Source organism: Phoenix dactylifera, chromosome 2 (genome assembly GCF_051530095.1).
Source record: "Phoenix dactylifera cultivar Ajwa chromosome 2, Ajwa_hap1_PhDact_Kaust_v1.1, whole genome shotgun sequence".
Taxonomy (NCBI): domain Eukaryota; kingdom Viridiplantae; phylum Streptophyta; class Magnoliopsida; order Arecales; family Arecaceae; genus Phoenix; species Phoenix dactylifera.
The window spans coordinates 35449194-35470601 of record NC_143191.1 but is presented as its reverse complement, the minus strand read 5'-3'; the positions used below and the strand labels follow the sequence as shown (position 1 = coordinate 35470601).

General features: G+C 39.4%; 1 protein-coding gene across 2 annotated transcripts; it reads right to left on the bottom strand.

Moving 5' to 3' along the window:
* Positions 1-2279: 2279 nt before the first annotated feature.
* On the bottom strand, positions 2280-19869 carry BIO1 (adenosylmethionine-8-amino-7-oxononanoate transaminase). 2 transcript variants are annotated; one of them, XR_015975394.1, is made up of 15 exons: positions 18801-19836; positions 17452-17622; positions 14590-14851; positions 14246-14329; positions 11564-11684; positions 10305-10453; positions 8577-8671; positions 7810-7925; positions 7583-7729; positions 5837-5970; positions 5631-5762; positions 5336-5470; positions 3813-3846; positions 3596-3708; positions 2280-2725 (listed from the first exon to the last, which is right to left on the bottom strand). XR_015975394.1 is itself a non-coding variant. In XM_008802038.5 (14 exons), the coding sequence occupies exons 1-14, from the start codon at positions 19541-19543 to the stop codon at positions 2515-2517; spliced, it is 2613 nt and encodes an 870-aa protein (XP_008800260.1). In that variant the 5' UTR covers positions 19544-19869; the 3' UTR covers positions 2280-2514. The 2 variants fall into 2 exon arrangements, 1 of the variants encoding a protein (XP_008800260.1); XM_008802038.5 differs by lacking the exon at positions 3813-3846 and having other exon boundaries at positions 18801-19869.
* Positions 19870-21408: the final 1539 nt, after the last annotated feature.

Here is a 21408-nt window from a genome sequence, read left to right as displayed (position 1 = left end):
ACGTGAAACTCCGAAAAACTTCCGCGGCGAATTCTATTCCCGAAAAATCTAGCAGCTCGAACATCCTGAATCTGGCGCCGAGCTCTCGATCAAGAAGTGCGCCGAAGCCTACCCAGTCCAGTGCACGCCTCTTTTTGTTTATGAAATTAAATTACTGGATGATCAGGAGTCCGACTACTTCCATCGTTCGAGCAGCAAAGCAGCTCGACCTCGCAAGTAGAGGACAAATGATAGAGAGAAAAACGGATCGTCCAGCCCACAACTAAAAAGCCGCCCAATTTCGGCCCAGTAAACACTAACGATGAATGACTAATTTTTTGCTTCGTACAACTTACATATACAGCTAATCAATACAGCTCATATACGGCTTATATACAGATATAAATTCTTATTGTAGGTTTTAGTTGTTTATACGTAAAAAGGACATAATTCTTCTCTCACGAATTGAACGAGTCTGCAATCGCTACTTTTGTCGCTGCATATTTGCTGCCTGGTACCTAACAACATCCTATCAATTCCAGCAATTCCTCTCATGACATGTGCTTCAACTGATATTACAACTTAACAAGCCTCTCTCTCTCTCTTCCCCCACTCCCTAGCAAATATTTCTCAATACATTTCCTAAGATTTTTTAAGAAAAGTTAAACCATAATAAAAATGAAAACTACTTTTTAACAAATAGTAAATACTATCTATGTTATGTACTTTTAAAATGTCATTCATTAGATAAAACCAGATTTAATAAAATAGTTAGAGAAGTGCTAACAGACAAGTCAAGTCATTATATCACATTTTTTTTGGTACAAGTACATAATGTATTCAACAATCGAAGGATCATCGTGCATCTATATAAATTTTATAAAAAATCATTTTATAAATAAGCAAGTGAGCAAGTTATATAATATATATATCTCTGAAATCAGTATTGAGTATTTTATTTTGTTTTTTTCTGTAAACCAGGAAATCAAGTTACAGTATGATAAATTGATCTCATTGAGTCGACCATCAGAAGATCACAAATTTCAAGGGGGATAGCAATCTTTGTTTCACTAGTGAAATATTGAGTATCCATTACTTATCTAAACTTGTTATTGATCTCTCAGTTTGATCCTACCACAGCAATCTTAGATATTCTAGAGTGATTAACTAGGCTTTCGAAATAGTTATACTCTAAGTTGAAATATATGAACAAATATAATTTTGAGAAAGTCAACCAACTTTCTTTGCTTGAACTCATTATCGCTCTAGCCAATGTTCAATATTGATAGAGGGAAAAACGGATCGTCCAGCCCCCAAATAAAAAGCCGCCCAGTAAACACCAACGATGAATCACTAATTCTTTGCTTCGGCCCAGAGCCAGCTCGTCCTCGGAACTCCGCCTAAAGCTCCACCAACTCCGAACATTCGCCGACTTCCCCGACCAAATTCGGGGTGCCTCCGACAAACGCCAACCCCAGCAATACACAGCATGCGCTCCGACCCTTGAACTCGGAGCGCTCTTTCGAGTACACCTCGGAACCCGAAAAATTGAACCACTCCCAGTCTACGCCAAGCCGGCCTCACTAAACGCCTGACACGACTACTTAACAAGCTCGGCCTTGCCAACAACCACATCCACGTGCGAGCCTACGCCCACCTACGCGGTCGTACTCCACCACACTGCCGTGTCATGTCTCCCTAACCGGCCAACAGCAGTCAGACAGCACCCTACCTACTCCTACCATACCCTGCTGTGACCGTTAGCACCCTACCGTTCTTAAGAACGGGCTGTGCTGCACGTCACCAATCTATTTGAGTTGCACGCCATCCGGCTCAGAGCCATACCCCCTCATGATGGGGACTGACAACACCTCTATCACCTGGGCCACTCCACCGAGGCTATAAATAGCTCGGTCAAGTAATTTCTAAGGGACCCTTTTTGGCTGGACCAAATTTGCCTACTCTAATTTGATCGTCGGAGGGTTCTCACCAGAAAAACCAGTGAGGCTTTGTGCAGATTCGCGGCCGTCGCGCAGAAGGTGGTTCCTGTCTTCCCCCTTTTCACACCTGCGGCTCCTTTGGCTCCACCGGCATGGTCACCCTCGGGCCATATTTGAACCACAACAAACATTATTTAGTTCTCCCATATAACTTCTGGCAAAAAAAATTATATAGTTTCATTCCACCAACCCATTCTTTTTGTGAGCGCTTAGATTCCGACTTCTTGTTTCACAAAAAGAGGGGGGGAAAACACGCTTTTTCTCATACCATTCTGAAAAGGCCTGAGAATAGGTGGCCTCAGATAAACAGACTGACTTTATTCATGACAATGGACCTGAGATATCCACTATTGCATTCTCAAAATCAATAAATTTATAAATTTCATCCCTCATGAGGAAACTGATCTTTCCCATGTAAGTTAATTGGATCATTTACGTTGAAATTTCACTTCGACATATGTTCCGCTGGTTGGTTTCTGGCACCGATATGAGGTTACATGTATCTGTCTACTTCTATACTGAAAGGATCTAGGGTTCATCCCTCTCTTTGAAAAGATTGTGAATCTCTCAGCTGATGCTGGCTGAATTCATGAAGTCTCTGATATACTTGTTGAAGTTGTTGAGAGCAGAAATGAGAAGATGTGCACGGCCCGCACATAAGATAAATGACATTCCCCAAGGGCCTTACGTAGAGGCCATCTTCACGAAGCTGCTGGACCAGCAAGCTCGCATATAAAGATGCGTATCTGCACAAGGACCAGATCCATCAAGGCAATAAGTAATGAAGAGTATAGAGGACACCCTCTGAGTTGGATAAGCTTTTGACACTTGAAGACTGAAAATATAACCAGCATTAAATCAATGACTATAATATAATCTGAATCTTGCAGGTTGAGTTCGTATCACTAATTGTGGAATCCACAGGCAATCTTAAATATAAAAGAACTCAGACCTAGGTCAGGAATAGCAGCATTTCTTTCCACTTTTCCATGTGAAGAATCAAGTGGATGAACTTATATAGGGTACTAGCTGTATCCAATAATGCAGAAATGTCACACTGTCATGTAGTGTGAAATTTGCATATGAAGGGCATAGTCCATTGTGATTATTAATATGAAAACAGCACATTATTCAAGAATTATTGCATTAGCTCCAACAATTGCTCCTCAAGTTTTTGTGCACATCCTTTTTTTAAACAGTTGGTGCATCCTTGTGGGTTGAGGTGGGGAAAGGAGGGAGGGTGAATGAATGGTAAAGTGGGTTGAATGTTTATTGGCATGAAAAAATATTACAGAATTGAAAGGAAATACCAGGTGTAGAAAATACGAAGTGACAGAGCCTACTTTCTCTCATATGCAGGCAATGATGTAATTGGAGATAGATGAGGCTATCCTTAGGCTCTTGAATTGTTGCAAAAATAAATTAGTCATCGAGTTCATGCACCATGCATATCACATGATGCTTAGGAACATTATTTGTTTTTCAGTGCCAAACATCATTCTTGTAGTGACGTGATCTCATGTTATTTAAAAGCACGAGCTTGTAAGCCTTGCTGGTTTTTACTGCAACAAACTTTATCATTTTTTATTGAGAAAAGTAACATAATAATGTCATACCCAGCGTCAGAGCCTTCAGCTTTGAGTTCAACAGCACAAAGGGTTCCCAAGGTTATCACTCTTTGTACAGCAGGAAGGGATGAAATCTGGAGCACAAGTTTCATTTCCCATAGCTGCAAGGGTTGTCATATATATAAATTATTGATGCAGGCCAATGGAAACAATACCGATATACTAGAGATCAATGCACCAGCTATATAAATACATATGTACATACATGTAAGAAATTTCCCCAAATTTCAAGGTGCAAGCTGCAAAATTCATGACGCATTAAAAAAGTAATACTCTGGTACATCTTCAATAAGAATTAGAGAAAGATCCCTATATTGACTACAAAGAACGAATTAACTACAATTATAACATCCATCAAAAACACCGGCAAAGCAAATAGTACTAGCAAAAGAGGAGCATAATTATAAATTAAATGTAGTATCAATTAGGCCAATTTCCCAGAACACATCTGCAAATTGACGATCAAATATAAATGTCCGCATGCATAATTTCTTGAATTAAGCTCCTAGACATGCATAAGTTTATCTCAATATGCTGCTCAAATTTATAGAGTTTCCTCACGATTGATTTAATCTGCAGTATCGCCCCACTATGATTACTACATTCTTCTATTTTCTTACATTTTCAAATTCCACAACCCTTATCACTCGTTCTTTTAAATTAAGCATTTACTCCACAAGTTTCAGAATATTAAAACACTAGGATCCTTGCAACCCCTCCACCCAAAAAGTTTCTCCATACAACAGCATTAGAAGAAGACCTCCGAAAATTTGCTGCCCAGTCAGCAACCTGATTACATTCCCCTGAAATCTATCTCTCTATAAAAAGAGAGCTAGAACTTTCTAGAACAAACAGCGAAAGGTGGACAAATTTTTATAAAGACTGGACTAGCAAAGAATAAAACCCCAATATCACCCACTAATACTGTGAACATTTTGTTAATGTCAAAACAGTCGTATGGTCGTAGTGCATCTTACTAGACCGTCATTGGAGGCCAATGATCAGATCATCAGTTTGTGCTGAGAAGTGTGTTGAATTTTGGAATTACCTTGGACCTTTTGTGGCTGGACAAGGGCTTCCCAAAGGTTGTGGTTGATTGTTATTTAAGGCTAAAGATGTCTCAACAGGAATTTTCACCAGTGATAATGTTGTTTTTTTTTTTGTTTTTTTTATCACAACAAGATTAATGGTTGATCTTCAGGCCTGCAGGAAGCCTCTTCTAGTTCAATCTGGTACTCGTAATCTTTCATTAGAATTCAAGGTTTGTTGTGGTTATTGAGAAAACTTAATTCTCCATCACTAACCCAAATGCAATACAACCCAGCTACCCATTTTTGGATTTTCTTGCTCTCATATTGCGATAAAACACCTCTTACACTCCATTTTACTGGATTATCTAACCTTTTTATTCCTTCGTAAAGTCTTTAGACTTTTTTTTTTTTTCTCATCTTTAGGCATTTGAATGATAGTTGAGTTATTGCCTAACCATGCCCACTATCAGCAGCTCATATATGTGTCCATCTAAGCTCAGTTGTCTACACCTTCATGTAACAGAAAACAAATACATAATCATGACTTTCTCGCTTCTGAAGCAGTGTTAGTACTAGAGAATAAGCACCTTAAAGTTCAAAAAATTCAATTACAGAAAGAAATTAGGAAAGCATCCAAAGGAAAACTGTTTTTACAGATTGAAAGAGTGCCAGAGTTGTAAAAGAAGACCAAGCATACCTCCTTTAGTTTCTTCTCTTTAAACTCGACATTAGGATTTGTAAAAGGATCTCTGAACCACTGTATAGATTTTGCAGCTGCTGTACAACCCATAGCATGGGCACTGTAAGAGTGACCATGTAGAAGAGCCATAAGCTGAATTACAACAGAAATTTCAAGCATCTTAGCCATAGAACTTTTCATTCTTTCAAGCAATGAATGAATGCATTTCGAGAAATGAAGTCAGAATTAATAGCATATTAAAAAAATAATAAACAAAAAAACTTTCATTTGATCTGACTTTAGAATTAAATACCTTTGAGTCACCTTTAAATGCTTCAAAAACAGCTTCCGTTGTCAAAGTTACTGCCAACGGTATAATCCCTCCACTCATCAGTTTCCCAAAGCATGCCACATCTGGTACACAACCTAGAAGTTCAGCAGCAGACTGCAAGATAAACAAACCATAGTGAAACAGATGAAGAAGTAAAGTTTTAGTCAAGCATCAAATCTCTGCTTCACCTCTTTCCCAAGACGCCAGAAACCTGTAAAAACTTCATCAAATACAACAGGAATTCTACGATTTCGACACTCCCTGACAAGGATGCGCTGAAAAAGTGGATCAATCATGTGCATTCCACCAGCAGCTTGTATAACTGCAAGAACACTTATTCATTTAGTTTCACAATATTTGATTTTCTTTGGCTTAATAACTGAATAGGGAGATAATTACTGACTTAGACACACTATAAATATTCTAGTCAAGTTGTCCAAGGATAAGGGACAATTTCATGATTAAGTTGTAACCAGGTGACAGACAGGTCCTCAGGGTATTTGTTCATGATTAGAAGAATAAAACTAAAACCACAAAGCAAATCTAGACTACTAGAGGCTCTCCTCCTCAGCTTATCCTCATATGCCACTAAGCAATAAAATTATTTCCCTTTTACTTTTTATTCTATCATCTACTAGGCATAATTACATATGCAAAGCAGAATTAATTAACAGCAAACCTTAGTTTCTGCCGCACTTATTATACCTTCACCGTGTAGTACTGCCTTCATCCAACAGATTCTCACAAATAATACATAAAGTAGATACTCCACTATCAGAGCCAATTTGCATCCACTTAAGAGAAAACTATACTGTATGGACTGGACGATTTTTCAATTCAAGTTGCAAAAGCAAATATGAAGGAATAGATGCCTTAGATGGTAATAATCACACAAAATAAGATAGAAACAGGTCCTAATAAAGAGAGTCTTGAGTGACAGTTGACTAGAACCTGCGGCAGAATCTGAAAAACAAATAGGACTAAGCAAACTACAAGGATCCAATGGCAAACTGACCCTACATTATGGTATAAGTCCATAAGGGTCATAATTTCATGCTTCATATTATGACTTACGGTCAGTGGATATCTCAGCCTCAACTCTAACTGTAGGCTTGGAGATCATCCCCTGGGCACCAAAATTCAGGTCTCTCTAGAGATGGTTTGTATCTAGTTAACAATACAAAAATCAAAAACTCAATCACTGTTCTTTTTAAGCTCCACCTCCCCCTTAAAAAAGCACCATGACCCCTCCTTTTTCATGTTGCATACAGCAGGAAACTTTGATAAGGTTTCATGCTCTATTATGAATTTGACCTCTATTTTGATCTTATATGTAAATATATATGTATGATATGTGTGATAGTTTTGTGAACAAAAAGGTGAATGAAAAATAAGAGTGCATCTGACATTGTAGAGGTAGATTAGCATTAAATTGTGGAGGATAAAAGGAACCAATAATGAGTGCATTAAATGAATGCAGAAGTCGGAACAAGGGAAACCTCAGTCATGGCGAACTGACTGAGTAAGAAGATAAACATGTGAAACAAGTACAGAGACTTCATTAAGTTTGTATCAAGTGGCAAGAAAAGAGGAGGGCTAGAACCAGAAAGGTGACTTTGAGATAAAAAAAATTATACAAAATTTGCCTTAACTCAGCAAAAAAGGATAAAGATAGTTTTCAGCAGAATAGAACAGCTGTTTCCAAATAGTTTATACATCATCTGCATGCCAAGTTAGCCTTGAGATTAATTTAAAGATCCACACCCAAGAAAAGTTGAATATAATAAATTAATTATTTGAAAAAATCAAATAAAAGCAATTATAATAAGACATCCAACAATTCAGGCTAGGTAAATTTCTTTTGCAGAACTTTCAGCCAGTCCAAATATGACAAGAAGCACATGATGGAAACTGAAGGGACTAGCTTCACTTGCCTGGTTCTATAATTAGCGCTCCAATCTGTGTGGAACAACTCAATTTGGAAAATTGCAGTAATTGATTTGATATGTAAGCGGAGTAGATTCCAGCAATAGCTGAAGAGTCCCTGCTTGGACAAAATAACGCATCGGACGAGCTAAATCCTGTGAAGGTCAAATAATGGTTATGCTATGAAAATAATGAATTAATAGCAACTTAACAACAAAAAACATGATCCACTTACTCATATCTTCAGGCTTCAGTTGATCAGATTCAAAAGACTCAGGAACAGAAAGATTCCAGATCTCTTTATGAATGAAAATAGTTGGAGGATCCAGAAAAAGGCCCCTTCCTGAATACCTGCAATAGACAGGAGTTCAAATCATAAAGATAGTTGACATATGCTGTTCATTGTCCTCAATATATCAAACCTGTAGTCAAATAAATGAAACAAAACTAGATTAATATGCAGAAAGGTTGGACCTCATCCTTTTTTTTGATAGGAGCAGAAGTAATAAGTTTTCCCTGTTCTGTGGAACGGGTGTGCTTGTCAAGACAGAACATTTGAGACCATTTTAGTATATCTACCACAAACCTTAACACAATCCTAAATTCCTAACTAACCAGTGCACTAATTGAAGTTATGGACATCACATCATGAAACTAAAACACAAAAAGACATGTCTTTCTTTTCCCCATGACCAAAACTTCACCCAATTCCCATTTTTCCATTTTCCCATTCCGGCAAGAAAAATGAGAGCATTAGATGAAAGTACAATGTATCACAACCTACTCAGCAAAATCCCTGGTAGATTAGCATCTCTGCTGCTTAAAACTATCATGGGAACAGCAAAGCAAGTGCAAATGTGTGATTTGTCAATCCATCCTGACATGTGTGTATGTGTTTCTGCATTTAAACATGTAATTGTGTATACATTTCACAGAAGGCCTGTATCTTGACTTTTCAAGTCACAGTATAACATCAACAATCCATATAGCTAAGAGTCATACCATGGCTGTTGTAGAAAACCTGTATACGACGATGGAGCTTGTGCTTCCATGGCACCCAAAGTATCACCATGATAAGATCCATTGAGAGCAAGAACCTGAGCACAAAAGATAATGAGGATGCTTAGTTTAGTTACCTTCCATAAAGTGAATTGAAAATCATCATATGGATATGAACACAGAGACAGCTGCATAGCACACTATTTACTTGTAATTATACCAATATTCACAACTTCTATTCTATTGGAAGGACATTCAAGAACCTATATTCACAACTTATTAATACACCAAGTTACATGTTACCCTACCTACATTCAAAATCAATTTAACAGTTCTCTTTACCACTCTCGACGAATAAAAGACTATCAAGTACTGAGGTATTGGTTTGTAGCACATTGGAACAAACCCAAAAGCAATGTAACCTTCTCAGTAGAGTACCAGGTAGTTATATAAATATCGATCTACATCTACTGTTATCAACTAGCGTCAAACTGTAACGAACAACACATAGCTGTACAGGTCAATAAAGTTTGGATACTGCCATGCTCATCAACAAATCCTACAGAAAATCATGTATAGCAATACCAGGTTCAGGACAAGCCATGATGTCTACAATAAATATCCAAATCAGCAATAGCCAAATACTAGTGCAACAAAAGACTAGTACATTAGCACTGCAGTATGTTAAGGAATATCTCATGCACTGCAAATGAATTTTTTTGTATCTTAAAATGGAGATTCCTTGTGGAAGGAGTGCACCAAAAGGCTGTTGACACACTTATAGGAGTTTAACTCCCTAGCCAACAACCAAAGGACATATAAGTGTCATGCCATCCACGCATGAGACAAACTTCTTTACCTTGTTCTTACAAAGCATCAGACTCTGCTTTATGCCAAAAAATAGATTGGGCTTTTGCTCAACGTCACTGTTGTCCACACTAACAGAATGTCTTTTTCTTTATGATATCATAGATAACCTAAGAATAGGTTAATCAGCATAATCTCAACAAATTTTTCTTTCTTACGATTTCATCTCATAAAAGGAAGAGCATTTCATTAATTTATTGACAATAAGTGTTTTGTCTGTTATACTCTCTTTTTACAGTTCAAAGCTAAGATAAATAACTTCAAGAACAGATAGCAAGTTTGAATTTAACCAAGGAGTGTACTGAAATGATGTCTTGCCATGTTGAACTCACAAAAAGGATGTGGTATTCAGGTCGGACTCAAAAGAGGCAATACAGACAGAAACTGGGAATAGGAAGTTTTGGACTAACTTGCAGAGTGACAATTTTTCTTAATAAGTTTGGTCACGGAAGATGAGCTGGGGCTATGTACAAAAAAAAAGAAAGAACTGGGGCCTGCCCTTCTTATCACAACCCTCAGCCTAACAACCAGAGGTTCTGGGTCTGAATCTTGGATGGTCATCCCCAAATACTGAGACCCAGGTAATTATAGTGTTGGAGGCTCCCCCTCCCATTCTCTCTCAAAAAAAATAAAAGGTTCGATCACTAGAAAATCTATCCACTACTAAAGTCCGGTACCTGGTCACCCAACAAAGATCACATAATGTTGTGAAGATCAATCCACTTGCAATATATTTCTTAGAATGAGAAGGCAGTCACTTACTGTGATCAGAAGATGTGCACTATCTATCATAAGACATCTCAAAAATTAGATAAAGAAAGAGGTAATAAATAGACAATAGGTGGAGAAAACAATGGAACCCACCCTGAGCTCAATACATCTTTCACTTGAAATCCCGTTGCCAGAATCCATAAGCATTTCATTGTCTAATAAGAATTTACGGAATGCCATCTTAAGGGCAATTTCAATTGCTGTTGATCCATTGTCAGAATAATAAGTTCGAGAAGCCCAACCTATGTGACGAGACATGAAAAGGGAGGGAGTGCAAATTAGACAAAAGGATAACAACAGTAATCCAATAATACACGAACAAGATGTGAATGTGATTGCTTCTTGTACCGGACAGAGATTGACCAGCAGGAAATATAGGATTATAAATCATGAAAGGGCAATGAGACAACATAAAAAATATTCTTCCTGATGAAAATTTATAAAAATTGTGATTGGCAGAAACAATGTTACGGGAAAGAACAGTATCTAAAATAACTGATGAGCTGCTTGTCATCTATCTTTTGCAATACAAAGTTTCATTTAAGAAAGGTAAATATCCTATTAACAAAGAACCACCTGTACACATAAGTAAACAAAATATCCTATATCTAAGAGGAGAATATTTCCAGTGTGAACAAGAAGCTAAATCCACTATATCATTTGCACTATACCAGCAGACCGATATTATTCATACCATTCTACAATAAAATATGCTTCTAATCAGATATCCAAGAAAGACTAAATTGTGCATTCTTTACCACTGCAGAACCTTATCTTGACTCAATTAAGGGGTCCTTTGAGATATTTAAAACTTGAAAGAAACTACTATTGCACGCAACAATATTTCAGCGACAAGGTACTTGTCATGGTATGACTAATGCTCTCAGACCGAGCCAGGTATGTGCAAACACAGATTGCTCCTTTCAGATATGAGTGATGCCTGCTAATTAGAGTACATAGAATTTTTTTTTATTGAAATATCCTCCAATTAAGAGATATTATCTAGAATGCATGCTAACTCGAACAGTAATTTTGACAGAATAAAATCTCTTGCAAGGAGCTTTAAACAGATAGGTATTTTTCTTTCCCATATAATGGGTGGACTGTGGAGTATGGCGCTGTATATATGACTATCATGTGCTTCTTGTTGTTGTTCCTAATTGCTAAGTAGGTGGGAGCTTGATATTCTCAGAGATCGGAAAGTGTTCCATGGATCTGGTTGCTTGCTCATAGTTGCTCAGGTCTCCCATCATCACAGGCAACATATTCATCTTTTCTCCAATTTTGCTAAACTTGCGAACGACTTAATGAAAAATGGAGCAAATCAACCTGTAAAAGAAAAAAATACTGACCTTTTCCAACTCCTTCTAGCAGAAGTTCTGCACAATGCAGTGCTGGCTCATAGACATTTTCAGGAAACATTACATGTCCATACCTTGCAGCAGAATAGCCCATATCTCTTGCAAGCTCAATCTGAAATCATCTTACAGAGAAATAATAGTAAACAATAAATTTAGGCTGCATTCTTCTGATTTTAAAAGTTTAATACTCGACCAAAAATATGCTTCTCAATAGTTGATATCATTTCATTCAAAGAATTAGGCAGCTTAGCAATTACATTAAAGACCAAGTGATGCAACCATCTTGAAAATAAATAAATCTGGTCAGCATAGATACTCCAACTCCAAGCAGAGGGGGGCCCAATGCGTTTGGGGGCCTAAGGCGAACTCAGTAAGAGGGGCCTTTTTTTTTTAAATTATGAAAATTTTTTAATAAGTGCAATGAAACCCAAAGACCTCAATCTTTGATCAAAAAAGTCAAATTTTTGAAGAAACTCATCAGGAGTAAGCAACAAAAATTGCAAGCAAAAATTGCTTGTTGGAACTTGGAAGTACCCAATATGGTGTGGCTACATCCAGCAACTATGACTCCTTTGTCCGTCTGTTGATAGACTTCATAGTGAAGAGGCTCGAAGTCATGATGCAGAAAAGGTTTAGCCAGCCGGGTGGCCTTCAACACGATAGGGAGGTGAGGGCATTGGTCAATTATTTCTCTGAGACGTAGAGACCTGTGCGAGACAAATTTGCCCGGCCCTAGCTCTCTCAGATGACAACCATTCTAAACTTTGAAAGGATGTCTAAGAGTTTGGACTTCTGGGGAGAGAATGACTTAAAAAAAAAAAGCCAGCCTCAACTCAATCTAAAGCATGATCAAAAGCGTGAAGAACCCCAAAACTCTCCAGAAAAAACCAGATACAGGAAAAAAGATTCAATCTTTATCATATGAACGCCAAAAAGAAGAACAAAAAGATAACCCTGAATGTCAAAAACAAGGTATGAGAACTAAATGCTCTTACTGACCTCAAATGAAACTATTCTCTCCTTCAGCGGCCCCTGCCCCCTGGTATCTCATTCCTCCAAATCTAATATATTTGAGAGAAGACAGAGAAAGAAAGCATTAAAAAAATTAGATGAGTGATGAGTGATGACTGATGTCTCATGTCTCCCCAAAGCTAGTTAAAAAGTGAGGCCCGTGGACGGTGGACTTCGGCAAATGAACCTTAAGTTCTTGCCTATTAGCCGGAGGACGGTGGTTGGTGGACGGTGGACCGCTCGCCGCTAACGAGGACGGCGAAGAGCCGAGGACGGCGAGGAACGGAGCTGCGGAGGACGACGAGGAGCCAGGGACGGCGAGGAGCGGAGGCCGGAGGAGCCAAGGAGAGCTGGACTGCTGGAGAGGAGGTCCGGTTGTCCAGACTCTGGTGTCCGGACTCCGGAACAGGGGCGGCTGGCGGGCGGCGGCGAGGAGGCGAGGAGCCGAGGCGGATTAGAGTAGAGGCCGGAGGGCGAGGAGCCGAGAAGAGTAGAGAGGAGGTCCGGACTCCGATCTCCGGACTCCGGAGCAGGGGCGGCCGGCGGCCCAAGAACCGAAGAAGCGCCCGTCGATGGTCGAGTTCAAGAAATTGGAGAAGAATTGGAGTTTGGTGGTGGGGGGAGAGCCGGAGAGGACTGAGTCACTGCCCAGAAGGTTCAGAAAACAAAAAAAGCACTGGGAGAGAACTGAGAAGAGGAGGGGGAAGAGAACCCAGAGAAGAGAAAGTGGGGGAGGAAATGTCCGTTGGTTGTCTTTGTCGTAGGCTTGTAGCTTACGGTTCACCTCAGTCACCGACTCACCTATAGGCTATAGCCATAGCCTGTCTCGTTGTCTGAGTGTCCGTCGACGGGAACCCACTGTAGCGGCGGCATTGCAGGCAGATGTGAAAGCTATAGGCCTGTAGCTGTGCAGTAGTGCAGGCGCCAAAATGGGGCCTTCCTTCACTCGGGGGCCTTAGGTGACCGCCTCAGTCGCCTAAGGCTCGAGCCGGCACTGACTCCAAGTGAGTTTATTAATCATCTTGGCAATTACATCCAATCAACAGTTTATGGGTGTATACACACTAACAGACACACATGCATAGGCATGCGCCCAGATGTTCATGCACCCTGTTTAAAGGATGTATGATACATAGAGTTTGTTATTAAGAAAAGACAAAGTATTTCTGGCCAAGATCTTTGTGAAGAAACAGCCAGAGGATGTGATTTATTAACATCCAGCATATATGATGGAACAAAAATAGAAGGACAAAATTCATGTGACTTCATCCTGTTAGTCTCATATTTTGCCACCTCCCACAACATGGATGAGCCATTATTATCTCTATGTAGAGTAGAAATTCTTTAACCAGCATATTCATTAATTGCTTTAGACAATACAACAATAAAACAATATTCATAGTCAAAATAAAAATCCAATTGATCAGAATAATGTATTACAGGAAATCCAGATGGTTGGCCAATAAGCACAAAAAGTACAGCAAAAAGGAAAACATTATATGCTTAAACCAGGATGGCATCATCTCACTGTGTATATAAGCCATTAAAGCATAGCAGGAGAGTTTTTTTCCTTTTACTGAAGAATAGGAAATAAAAAATTAACTAATAAACAATTGACTTCAGGAGACTGCTTCCAGAGCAAGTTACCATGATATGACTAACCTGCAAAGCAAAATCTGGCCCTTGAGTCCACCAACTAGCACATGCATCAAACTGTCGAACAATCATTTCCCGATCATTGCGAACCTAAACCAAAAGAATGAAACAAATCTGAGGATGGGAATTTTAAATAAAATTAAAAATTAGTTCAGCTTTGTATAACATATTCTCTACAATAAGTTTGTTGTTTTAAGCACATGCAAGCATGTGGAGACTATTACAAATATTTAGCATGAAAAGATTATCATAATCAATCATCGGGATACAGGCTACAGCAGTTATAACAATGAAGCATAATTATGAGACAACAGATGAAGTCAAATAAATCAATTTGCTTCTGCACAAACCTTATGTACTGCAAAATTTTCACCACAACGTGAGTCAATTACTGTAACAATCTCTTCAGGAACAAGTTTGTGCTGAGTGAATGGCCACCAGAGAATATTCCCTGCCTTTCTGGGCATATCATGTAACCTTTGGATCCTTTTTGAATGAGTAGATTGCACCAAATCCTGAAGAGAACTGAATGCTTTGCTAGATTCACAAAACCAATCCACCAGATCATTTAATGGGTCTTCTGGGACAGGTGGCAATACAAGCACAGGAACCCTAAAAGGACACAATTATCATCAGAACTCCAGTTCACTAGATGCTAATGCTACAGAACAAGCAGTAGAAACCAACAGAGGCACAAACAAAAAAAAATTCATGGGAACCATATAGGCGAACTTTCAACTGTAGGAAACATAGGGTATTATTCATGCTATAACATGAGCATAGTGCAGGAAAAACGGAGTATGGTGAATAAGAGATATTATGATCTGATTCTAGTGCAGTAATTTAACTTTAAGCTCTTCAAGCAAGCTTGTGGGTACTACAGTCTTGTTTGGCTGAAATTGGTCGGTTTCTTTAACCAGAAGCTTAGAAAGAGACCCCAAAAAAAGGCTCATGCTGAATACTCGGGCTCTTTTAAGGAGCTCTGGAAGATTCATGATTATTATAAGTGACTGTAGGATCTCCAAAGGGCTCTAAAAGCTCTAGTTTTTCATTTTAAATAGCTAAAGAGTATAGCTTGCAGGGCATTTACAGAGTTCTAAAAACACTTCCAGTTGTCTTGGCTCTTTTGGATAGCTTTGAAAGCTCATATTATGACTTGAGGTGGCAATAGTCAAATAACAAAACTTGTGAACTCCATGTGGAGTTCTAGAACTCCATAGAAACCTACAGTGGCCAAGGATGAAAAGTGGGTACAAGCACTCATCAAAGTGTTCTAATTGCTCTATCAGCAAGCTAGCAGCTACTTGAGGTAGACAATGTCTGAAATTGAACATTGGAACTTGCAGAAGAAGAGGAGAGATGGGGGAAAGATATCGTGAAAAGAAGAGGAGAGTCTCAGATGTCTTGCTACTCAGAAGTATGTGAGACTATCCTGAGCCTCCTATAGCTTCTGAGGGGTAACAGCAGACATGGGGATAGCCCAAATTGGAAAAGGGAGGTGTTAGCCACCACATGGAATTTTATTAACATTATGATGACAAGCAATTGTTTAACAAAGCATCAAAAAGCTTGTTATGTGAAGAATCGGGTCCTTCCCGCACCTCTAGATATGGAATTCCAATGGAGCACAAATTAATTATAAATGAGCTGCTTTCATTCAAGGAAAGACATGATTTAATCTACTATAATAGTATTCTGCGATACTGATTGAATGAATCAACTATTTCATTTCATGGTTAATTTATCGGGTATATGGTATCTACTTTTCAAGTACAAGACCTCATGATTTCCTAGGAAACTATAACATTTGTACTATCAAACAAGGAAGAGAAATCGACATGCATCTTCTCAACATACCGCTATTTCCAGTGATATTTTGAGAAAAGATGATGAAGAAAAATAAAGCCTTCATAAGAATGAATGCAAGGATGACAATTTGTGAGCTGACTTTCCAATCTGACCTGCAACAAATCCGATATAAGCGAATTAGGGTTTTGCATAAACAAATTTGGGTCATAGATAGGTCGACTTGACTTAGATATGTTTATTTAATGGGTCGAGTTCAGGTTTACAATTCTAACATGGCTAATCTATTTCCATGTCAACTCAACTCAACTAAGCCTTAATCCCAAAATTAAAATCAACTACATGAACCTTTTCCTCCATTCTGCTCGATTTAGGGCCATGCTTTCTGAAAGATATTTGGAAATTAAGTCCCTCCTTACTCCTTCATTCCATGTGATTTTCAGTATACTTATACCCTCTTCCCTTTATATATATATATATATATATATATATATATATATATATATATATATATATATATATATATATATATATATATCAAATCACTCCTTAGTACTAATGTATCCCTCGGCCTATAATCTACATGTCCAATCCACTAAGCCATCCTCTTAATTTTCACTCCACCTTCATCTTTATTTCTAATTTTACCAAAACCGCATTCCATATATTCTATCTTGGTCCTACTTAACCTAAAACCCTTGGATTCTAATATACTCTTCCACAATTCCAAGTTACAATTCACTCTGACCTTCATTTTATTTGCTAAACTAATCATCCACAAAAAGCATACACCAAAGAATATCGTCCTGAGTACACCTAGTAAGCTCATCTATATCTAATACAAAAAGGTTAGAACTTGGAGCACATCCTTGGTGTAAACCTATTGGGATTGGAGGCTAATCTATTTCAACATATTTAATAATTGGGTCAAGTCAACAAAGGTTACAACCTGATCCATTTAAACTGTTTAAGGCCCATTTAACATGTTATTATGACTTGAACCACTCCAACTTGTGTATTAAACATGTTACGCATGTCAGGTCAGTTACCTATTAATAAACAAGTTGGTTTTGGATTTTCGATCGAATGATAAATAGACCAGGTTTGGGTTGATAATTTTTTCTTGATACCTATATCTCAACCCGATTTAAACCATTGCCTCCCCTGCATGAATGGCGACTAAGTGTACTTAGAGAGCCGACGTCAGATGGCTGTCATAAGTTTTTTCTTTTTTTGTGTGTGGGGTTTAGATTTAAGAGATGATAGGAGTAAATTTTCCAAATAGAAAAAATGTTCAAAACTATATGTAGATGTAAAGATTGCATGCTAAATAAATAGCGGCATTGAATAAATATATTTAAGTTTTATTCATGATCAAACATAAGAGAAGACCATCTGTGAATTACCTGTGCCTTAAGTTAGACAACAAGGGAATCTCATTTGATAGACCATGATCTGCTAAAATAATGGCTATGACATCATATCCTCTGAGCGTTAAACTCTCGTATGCAGATAAAGTCGTAGATATACCGCCCAAATGGCCATCTCCCACTAGAACAGCAGGCAGCCGGAAAGGCCTGGTTTGTTAAGAACAGAAATAAATGAGAAAGCCATGCTTATGATTTATAAGGGCATTTTTAAAACTAAGACAAAAGTTGTAACTCTACATCAAATGAATAGCAAATTGCAATGTAATTTAAGATGTAAGATTCATGAAAGAAAAGTCAAGTTCTAGAGAGCATGGAATGTCCCAAATACAACAGCTACGATATAGTGCAGGAAAAATAGAAAACACTTCACTAGCATGAATTCACTTGAAGCCTTCCTGATTGATGTTGCATTGAATAAGAGGCATTATTTTGTCGAGTAAAGACAAAATCATAATTTCAGTTTAATTTTACACAAAAGTGAATATTTTATTTATTGAAGCTTAAGGTTCTCCAGCATGGAGACAAGATTTTGATAAGTGGTCTATGTTCTCTGAAACATGAACAGAATAATGCCCAAAGCAGCAGTCCCTATCTTTTTGTTCCATATTATAAATGTGGCAGCTCACCCCCAACCAAGATAGATTCTTCTTCCCCTTGTTTAATGATCAATAAGCCTTCATGCCTCTCATCCTTTCAGTGCTCAGACATTGGCTTAATCAGATATAATCTCACCCTAGTGAAAGATAAATGATCTGCAAAGTAACAAAGATAATTTGAACATGGATCCTCTGCGATGCGCCTGCAATACTGTAGAGTGCTGTGCATCCATGGATGGCCGCCATCAAGAGATGGACTGCCATCAAACACGGCGCCTATTATTTGATGGTCGTCCATCTCATGATGGTGGTCATCCAAGGATGCACAGCACTCTGTGGTGCGCAGGCCGTACCGTAGAGGATTGTGGTTAAATGAATTTATGTCTAATGGCTACAACTCTTGTCTCCAAAGGAAAGTATCCTTCACAATGTTCCTGTATGCACAATAAACAACCAAAAGTACAGCTGAAAGGAAAATTCATTCCAACCTTGATATTCGAATCAATCTTATTTTTTCAAACAAATTATGCATTATTCAATGATGTCTCTGTCGCTGCTATTAACTAGCATCTACTTGTTTTGACCTTAAATAGAGAGAAGCAGTGTTCAAAACCCACGCTGGATTTTTAGGGAAAAGAAACATTTTGACTACTACTTCTGTCCTAGAGTTTAATGATATCCTTCCTACCTAGATTGAAGATGAGTAGATAACAGAGGAAAAGCACAGACCTATACAAATCACACTGGATAGAACCTGAAGGCCCTGGACTCGCAACACCCCCTGCAGTCTCGATCACTCTCCAAACATTCTCCTTCCGCCGATCACCTCCTCCTCCCATAGAAGAATTCAAAAGCCTCCCCAGTACTTCCCTCAGTGATGAGTCCTCCACTGCCATCCCTTCTCTCTCTACTGCAAGATGTGGAGAAATGGCCTCCTTCCATCCATACAACGTCTTGCACACAAGCTTAAAATCTCCCGTTGTACTCTCCCCTGTCCCCACCCGCGTCTCCTCGTAGCAGCACAAACCCGTGGACGCTTCCTCCCCTTCCTCCCCAGGCCGCTCGGTCCGGGCGCCGAGCACCTCGCGGGCGGCCGGGACCGAAGCCTTGAGGGCGTGATTCGAGGCGAGAAGTTGGGCAGAGAAGCCACCCAGGCGATGGCGGAAGAGGTCCGAGACCTTCCTGTAGACGAAACGGGAGTCGGAGTCGCGGGGGAAGCCGGTCTGGACGGGCTTGAGGTAGAGGAATGTTGCGGTGTTGGGGGAGGAGGGGGAGAGGACGGAGGCGGCGAGCCCGGCGGAGACTATGGTTTTGCCGACGCCGGTGTTAGAGCCCCAGACAACGAGGGTGGGATGGGAGAGGTCAAGCTCGGGAGGAGAAGAATGGAGGGATCTGGAGAGGAGGAGGAGGAGGAGAGGGGAGGGCGGAGGGCGGCGGCGGGGGAGGAGAGGAAGGAGAGGGCAAGAAGGCATCCTCAAGGCGAGTGGGAAGCCAAGAAGAGTGATGCTTTTTTTTTTTCTTTTTGATGTGAAGGAGCGTTGCGAGTTCAAATTTTAGTCCTCTCTTATTGGCGGCGGCGTTTCCGGTGGAGCGGGCGGTGAAGGGCGGGTCGTCGCCGTTCTGTCATGGGAGCGAGGAGTCGCCACAGAGATCGAGATTTTAGAACCATCCGTTTCCAAGATTGATGACGTGGAACCCACTTAACCTTATTCTGCCTCTTGACAATTCTGTTTGAAGTTTTTCAGAGAATCCCTGCCATTCTTCCAAAGAAAAATGAGCCCGTGCTCTTAGGCGCTGTAGTAGCCAAGAAAATAAAATACAACGGGTCAGGTATATGACTAGTGGTACCATCTTTGTCCATGGCTGATTGAAACAATGTTGGATATCTTGATCTCGAATCGAACCGACCATTCTGACTTTGGACGCAACACAAGTAAATGACTTCGGTATTTCTTTTGGAATGATTCTCCTCGGTGCGATAAAGATTAACGATTACGGGCTCGTTTGGTTCGCGGGAGCATTTTTCCTTCTAAGAATATGATTCATAGGAAACAAATTCCTAAAAAGAGAATACATAGGAAAATACTTTTGGCATGTTTGGTTAACCATTGGAAAGTGACAAATTTCCAAAGTGCTTATGCTTGGTTGACCATGCACTTTTCTGGGAAAGTTATGTATAATTCCTATTACACCCTTAATAAAAATTAGGTTTTTAATGCCTCTTTAATGCTGAAGAGCCTTTTTGGAAAAAAAATAAAAATGGAGTGATTCACGCCTCCTAGAAAAGTAACTTTCCCATGTTTCTCATGGGAAACACTTTGCATGAAATGTGGGAATCATATTTCCATGGGAATACAACTTTTCCATCTCTCTTCTTTGAAAACTCCAACCAAACAAGAGACACCTCATTACTTTCCCGTTGACCACACTTTTCCTCCTTCTTTTTCCGTAAACCAAACGAGCCCTACAATTACACGAGCTGCGCATGATCAATGCAATTATTGCCATGCACTACTCGCATGGAGCAATTAACCATGCCCTTAATATGCAACTGATCAGTATTATGCAGTTATGGCACGTTATGCCAAATCAAGTAACGGATATTTATCCTCCTTATATATAGGGATGACTTGGAAATCCTCTCGCAGGAGCAATTTCGGACTCCTCTTGATGTCTTTTACTCTCTCTTCCACTAGATCTCCGCCGTAAGCATCGGAGAGTCCTCCGCTCTACACTTGTAGCATCTTTTTGGGAGACAACTTTTGTGGCATCTTCAAGTAGCAATGTTCGATGCAAGTTTTGGCAGGTTGTTTGTCCATGTAAAGATCCAAGGTGAAGAAGTATCATGATGCTAAACGTCAGGTTTTCAGGTCACTTTACGAGCAGCAACGTTCTCCTCGCTCAATCATGCCGAGAGCATTGCGACACCGACGTATGGTGGCTCCTTGGTTGTAACCTATGCTTTCATTGCACTGTAGTACAAAGATACCGCTAGCACTATCTTTTTTTATCGTATAGTTGAATAAACAAATTCTTTTGCTATTAATCATTTACTTTTTCATAAGTTTGTGTGTGTGTGTGTGGGGCGGGGGGGGGGGGGGGGGGGGGGGGTGGTTTGCTCTTAGCTATGGAGAATGGTTCCGGAATTTCTTAAAATCACTAACTGCATGGCGAATGAGCAAGATGTATAGAACAAGAAGCGTGGGTGAAATGTCTGCATGTGTTCTTCGAAACCTACGATCGCTTACTAAAAACGATTGATCCATACATCTGAATTCTTCTGCGATGGCATCGACCCTTGCCCATATAAACCACTCCTCCAGATAAGTGCTCTCGA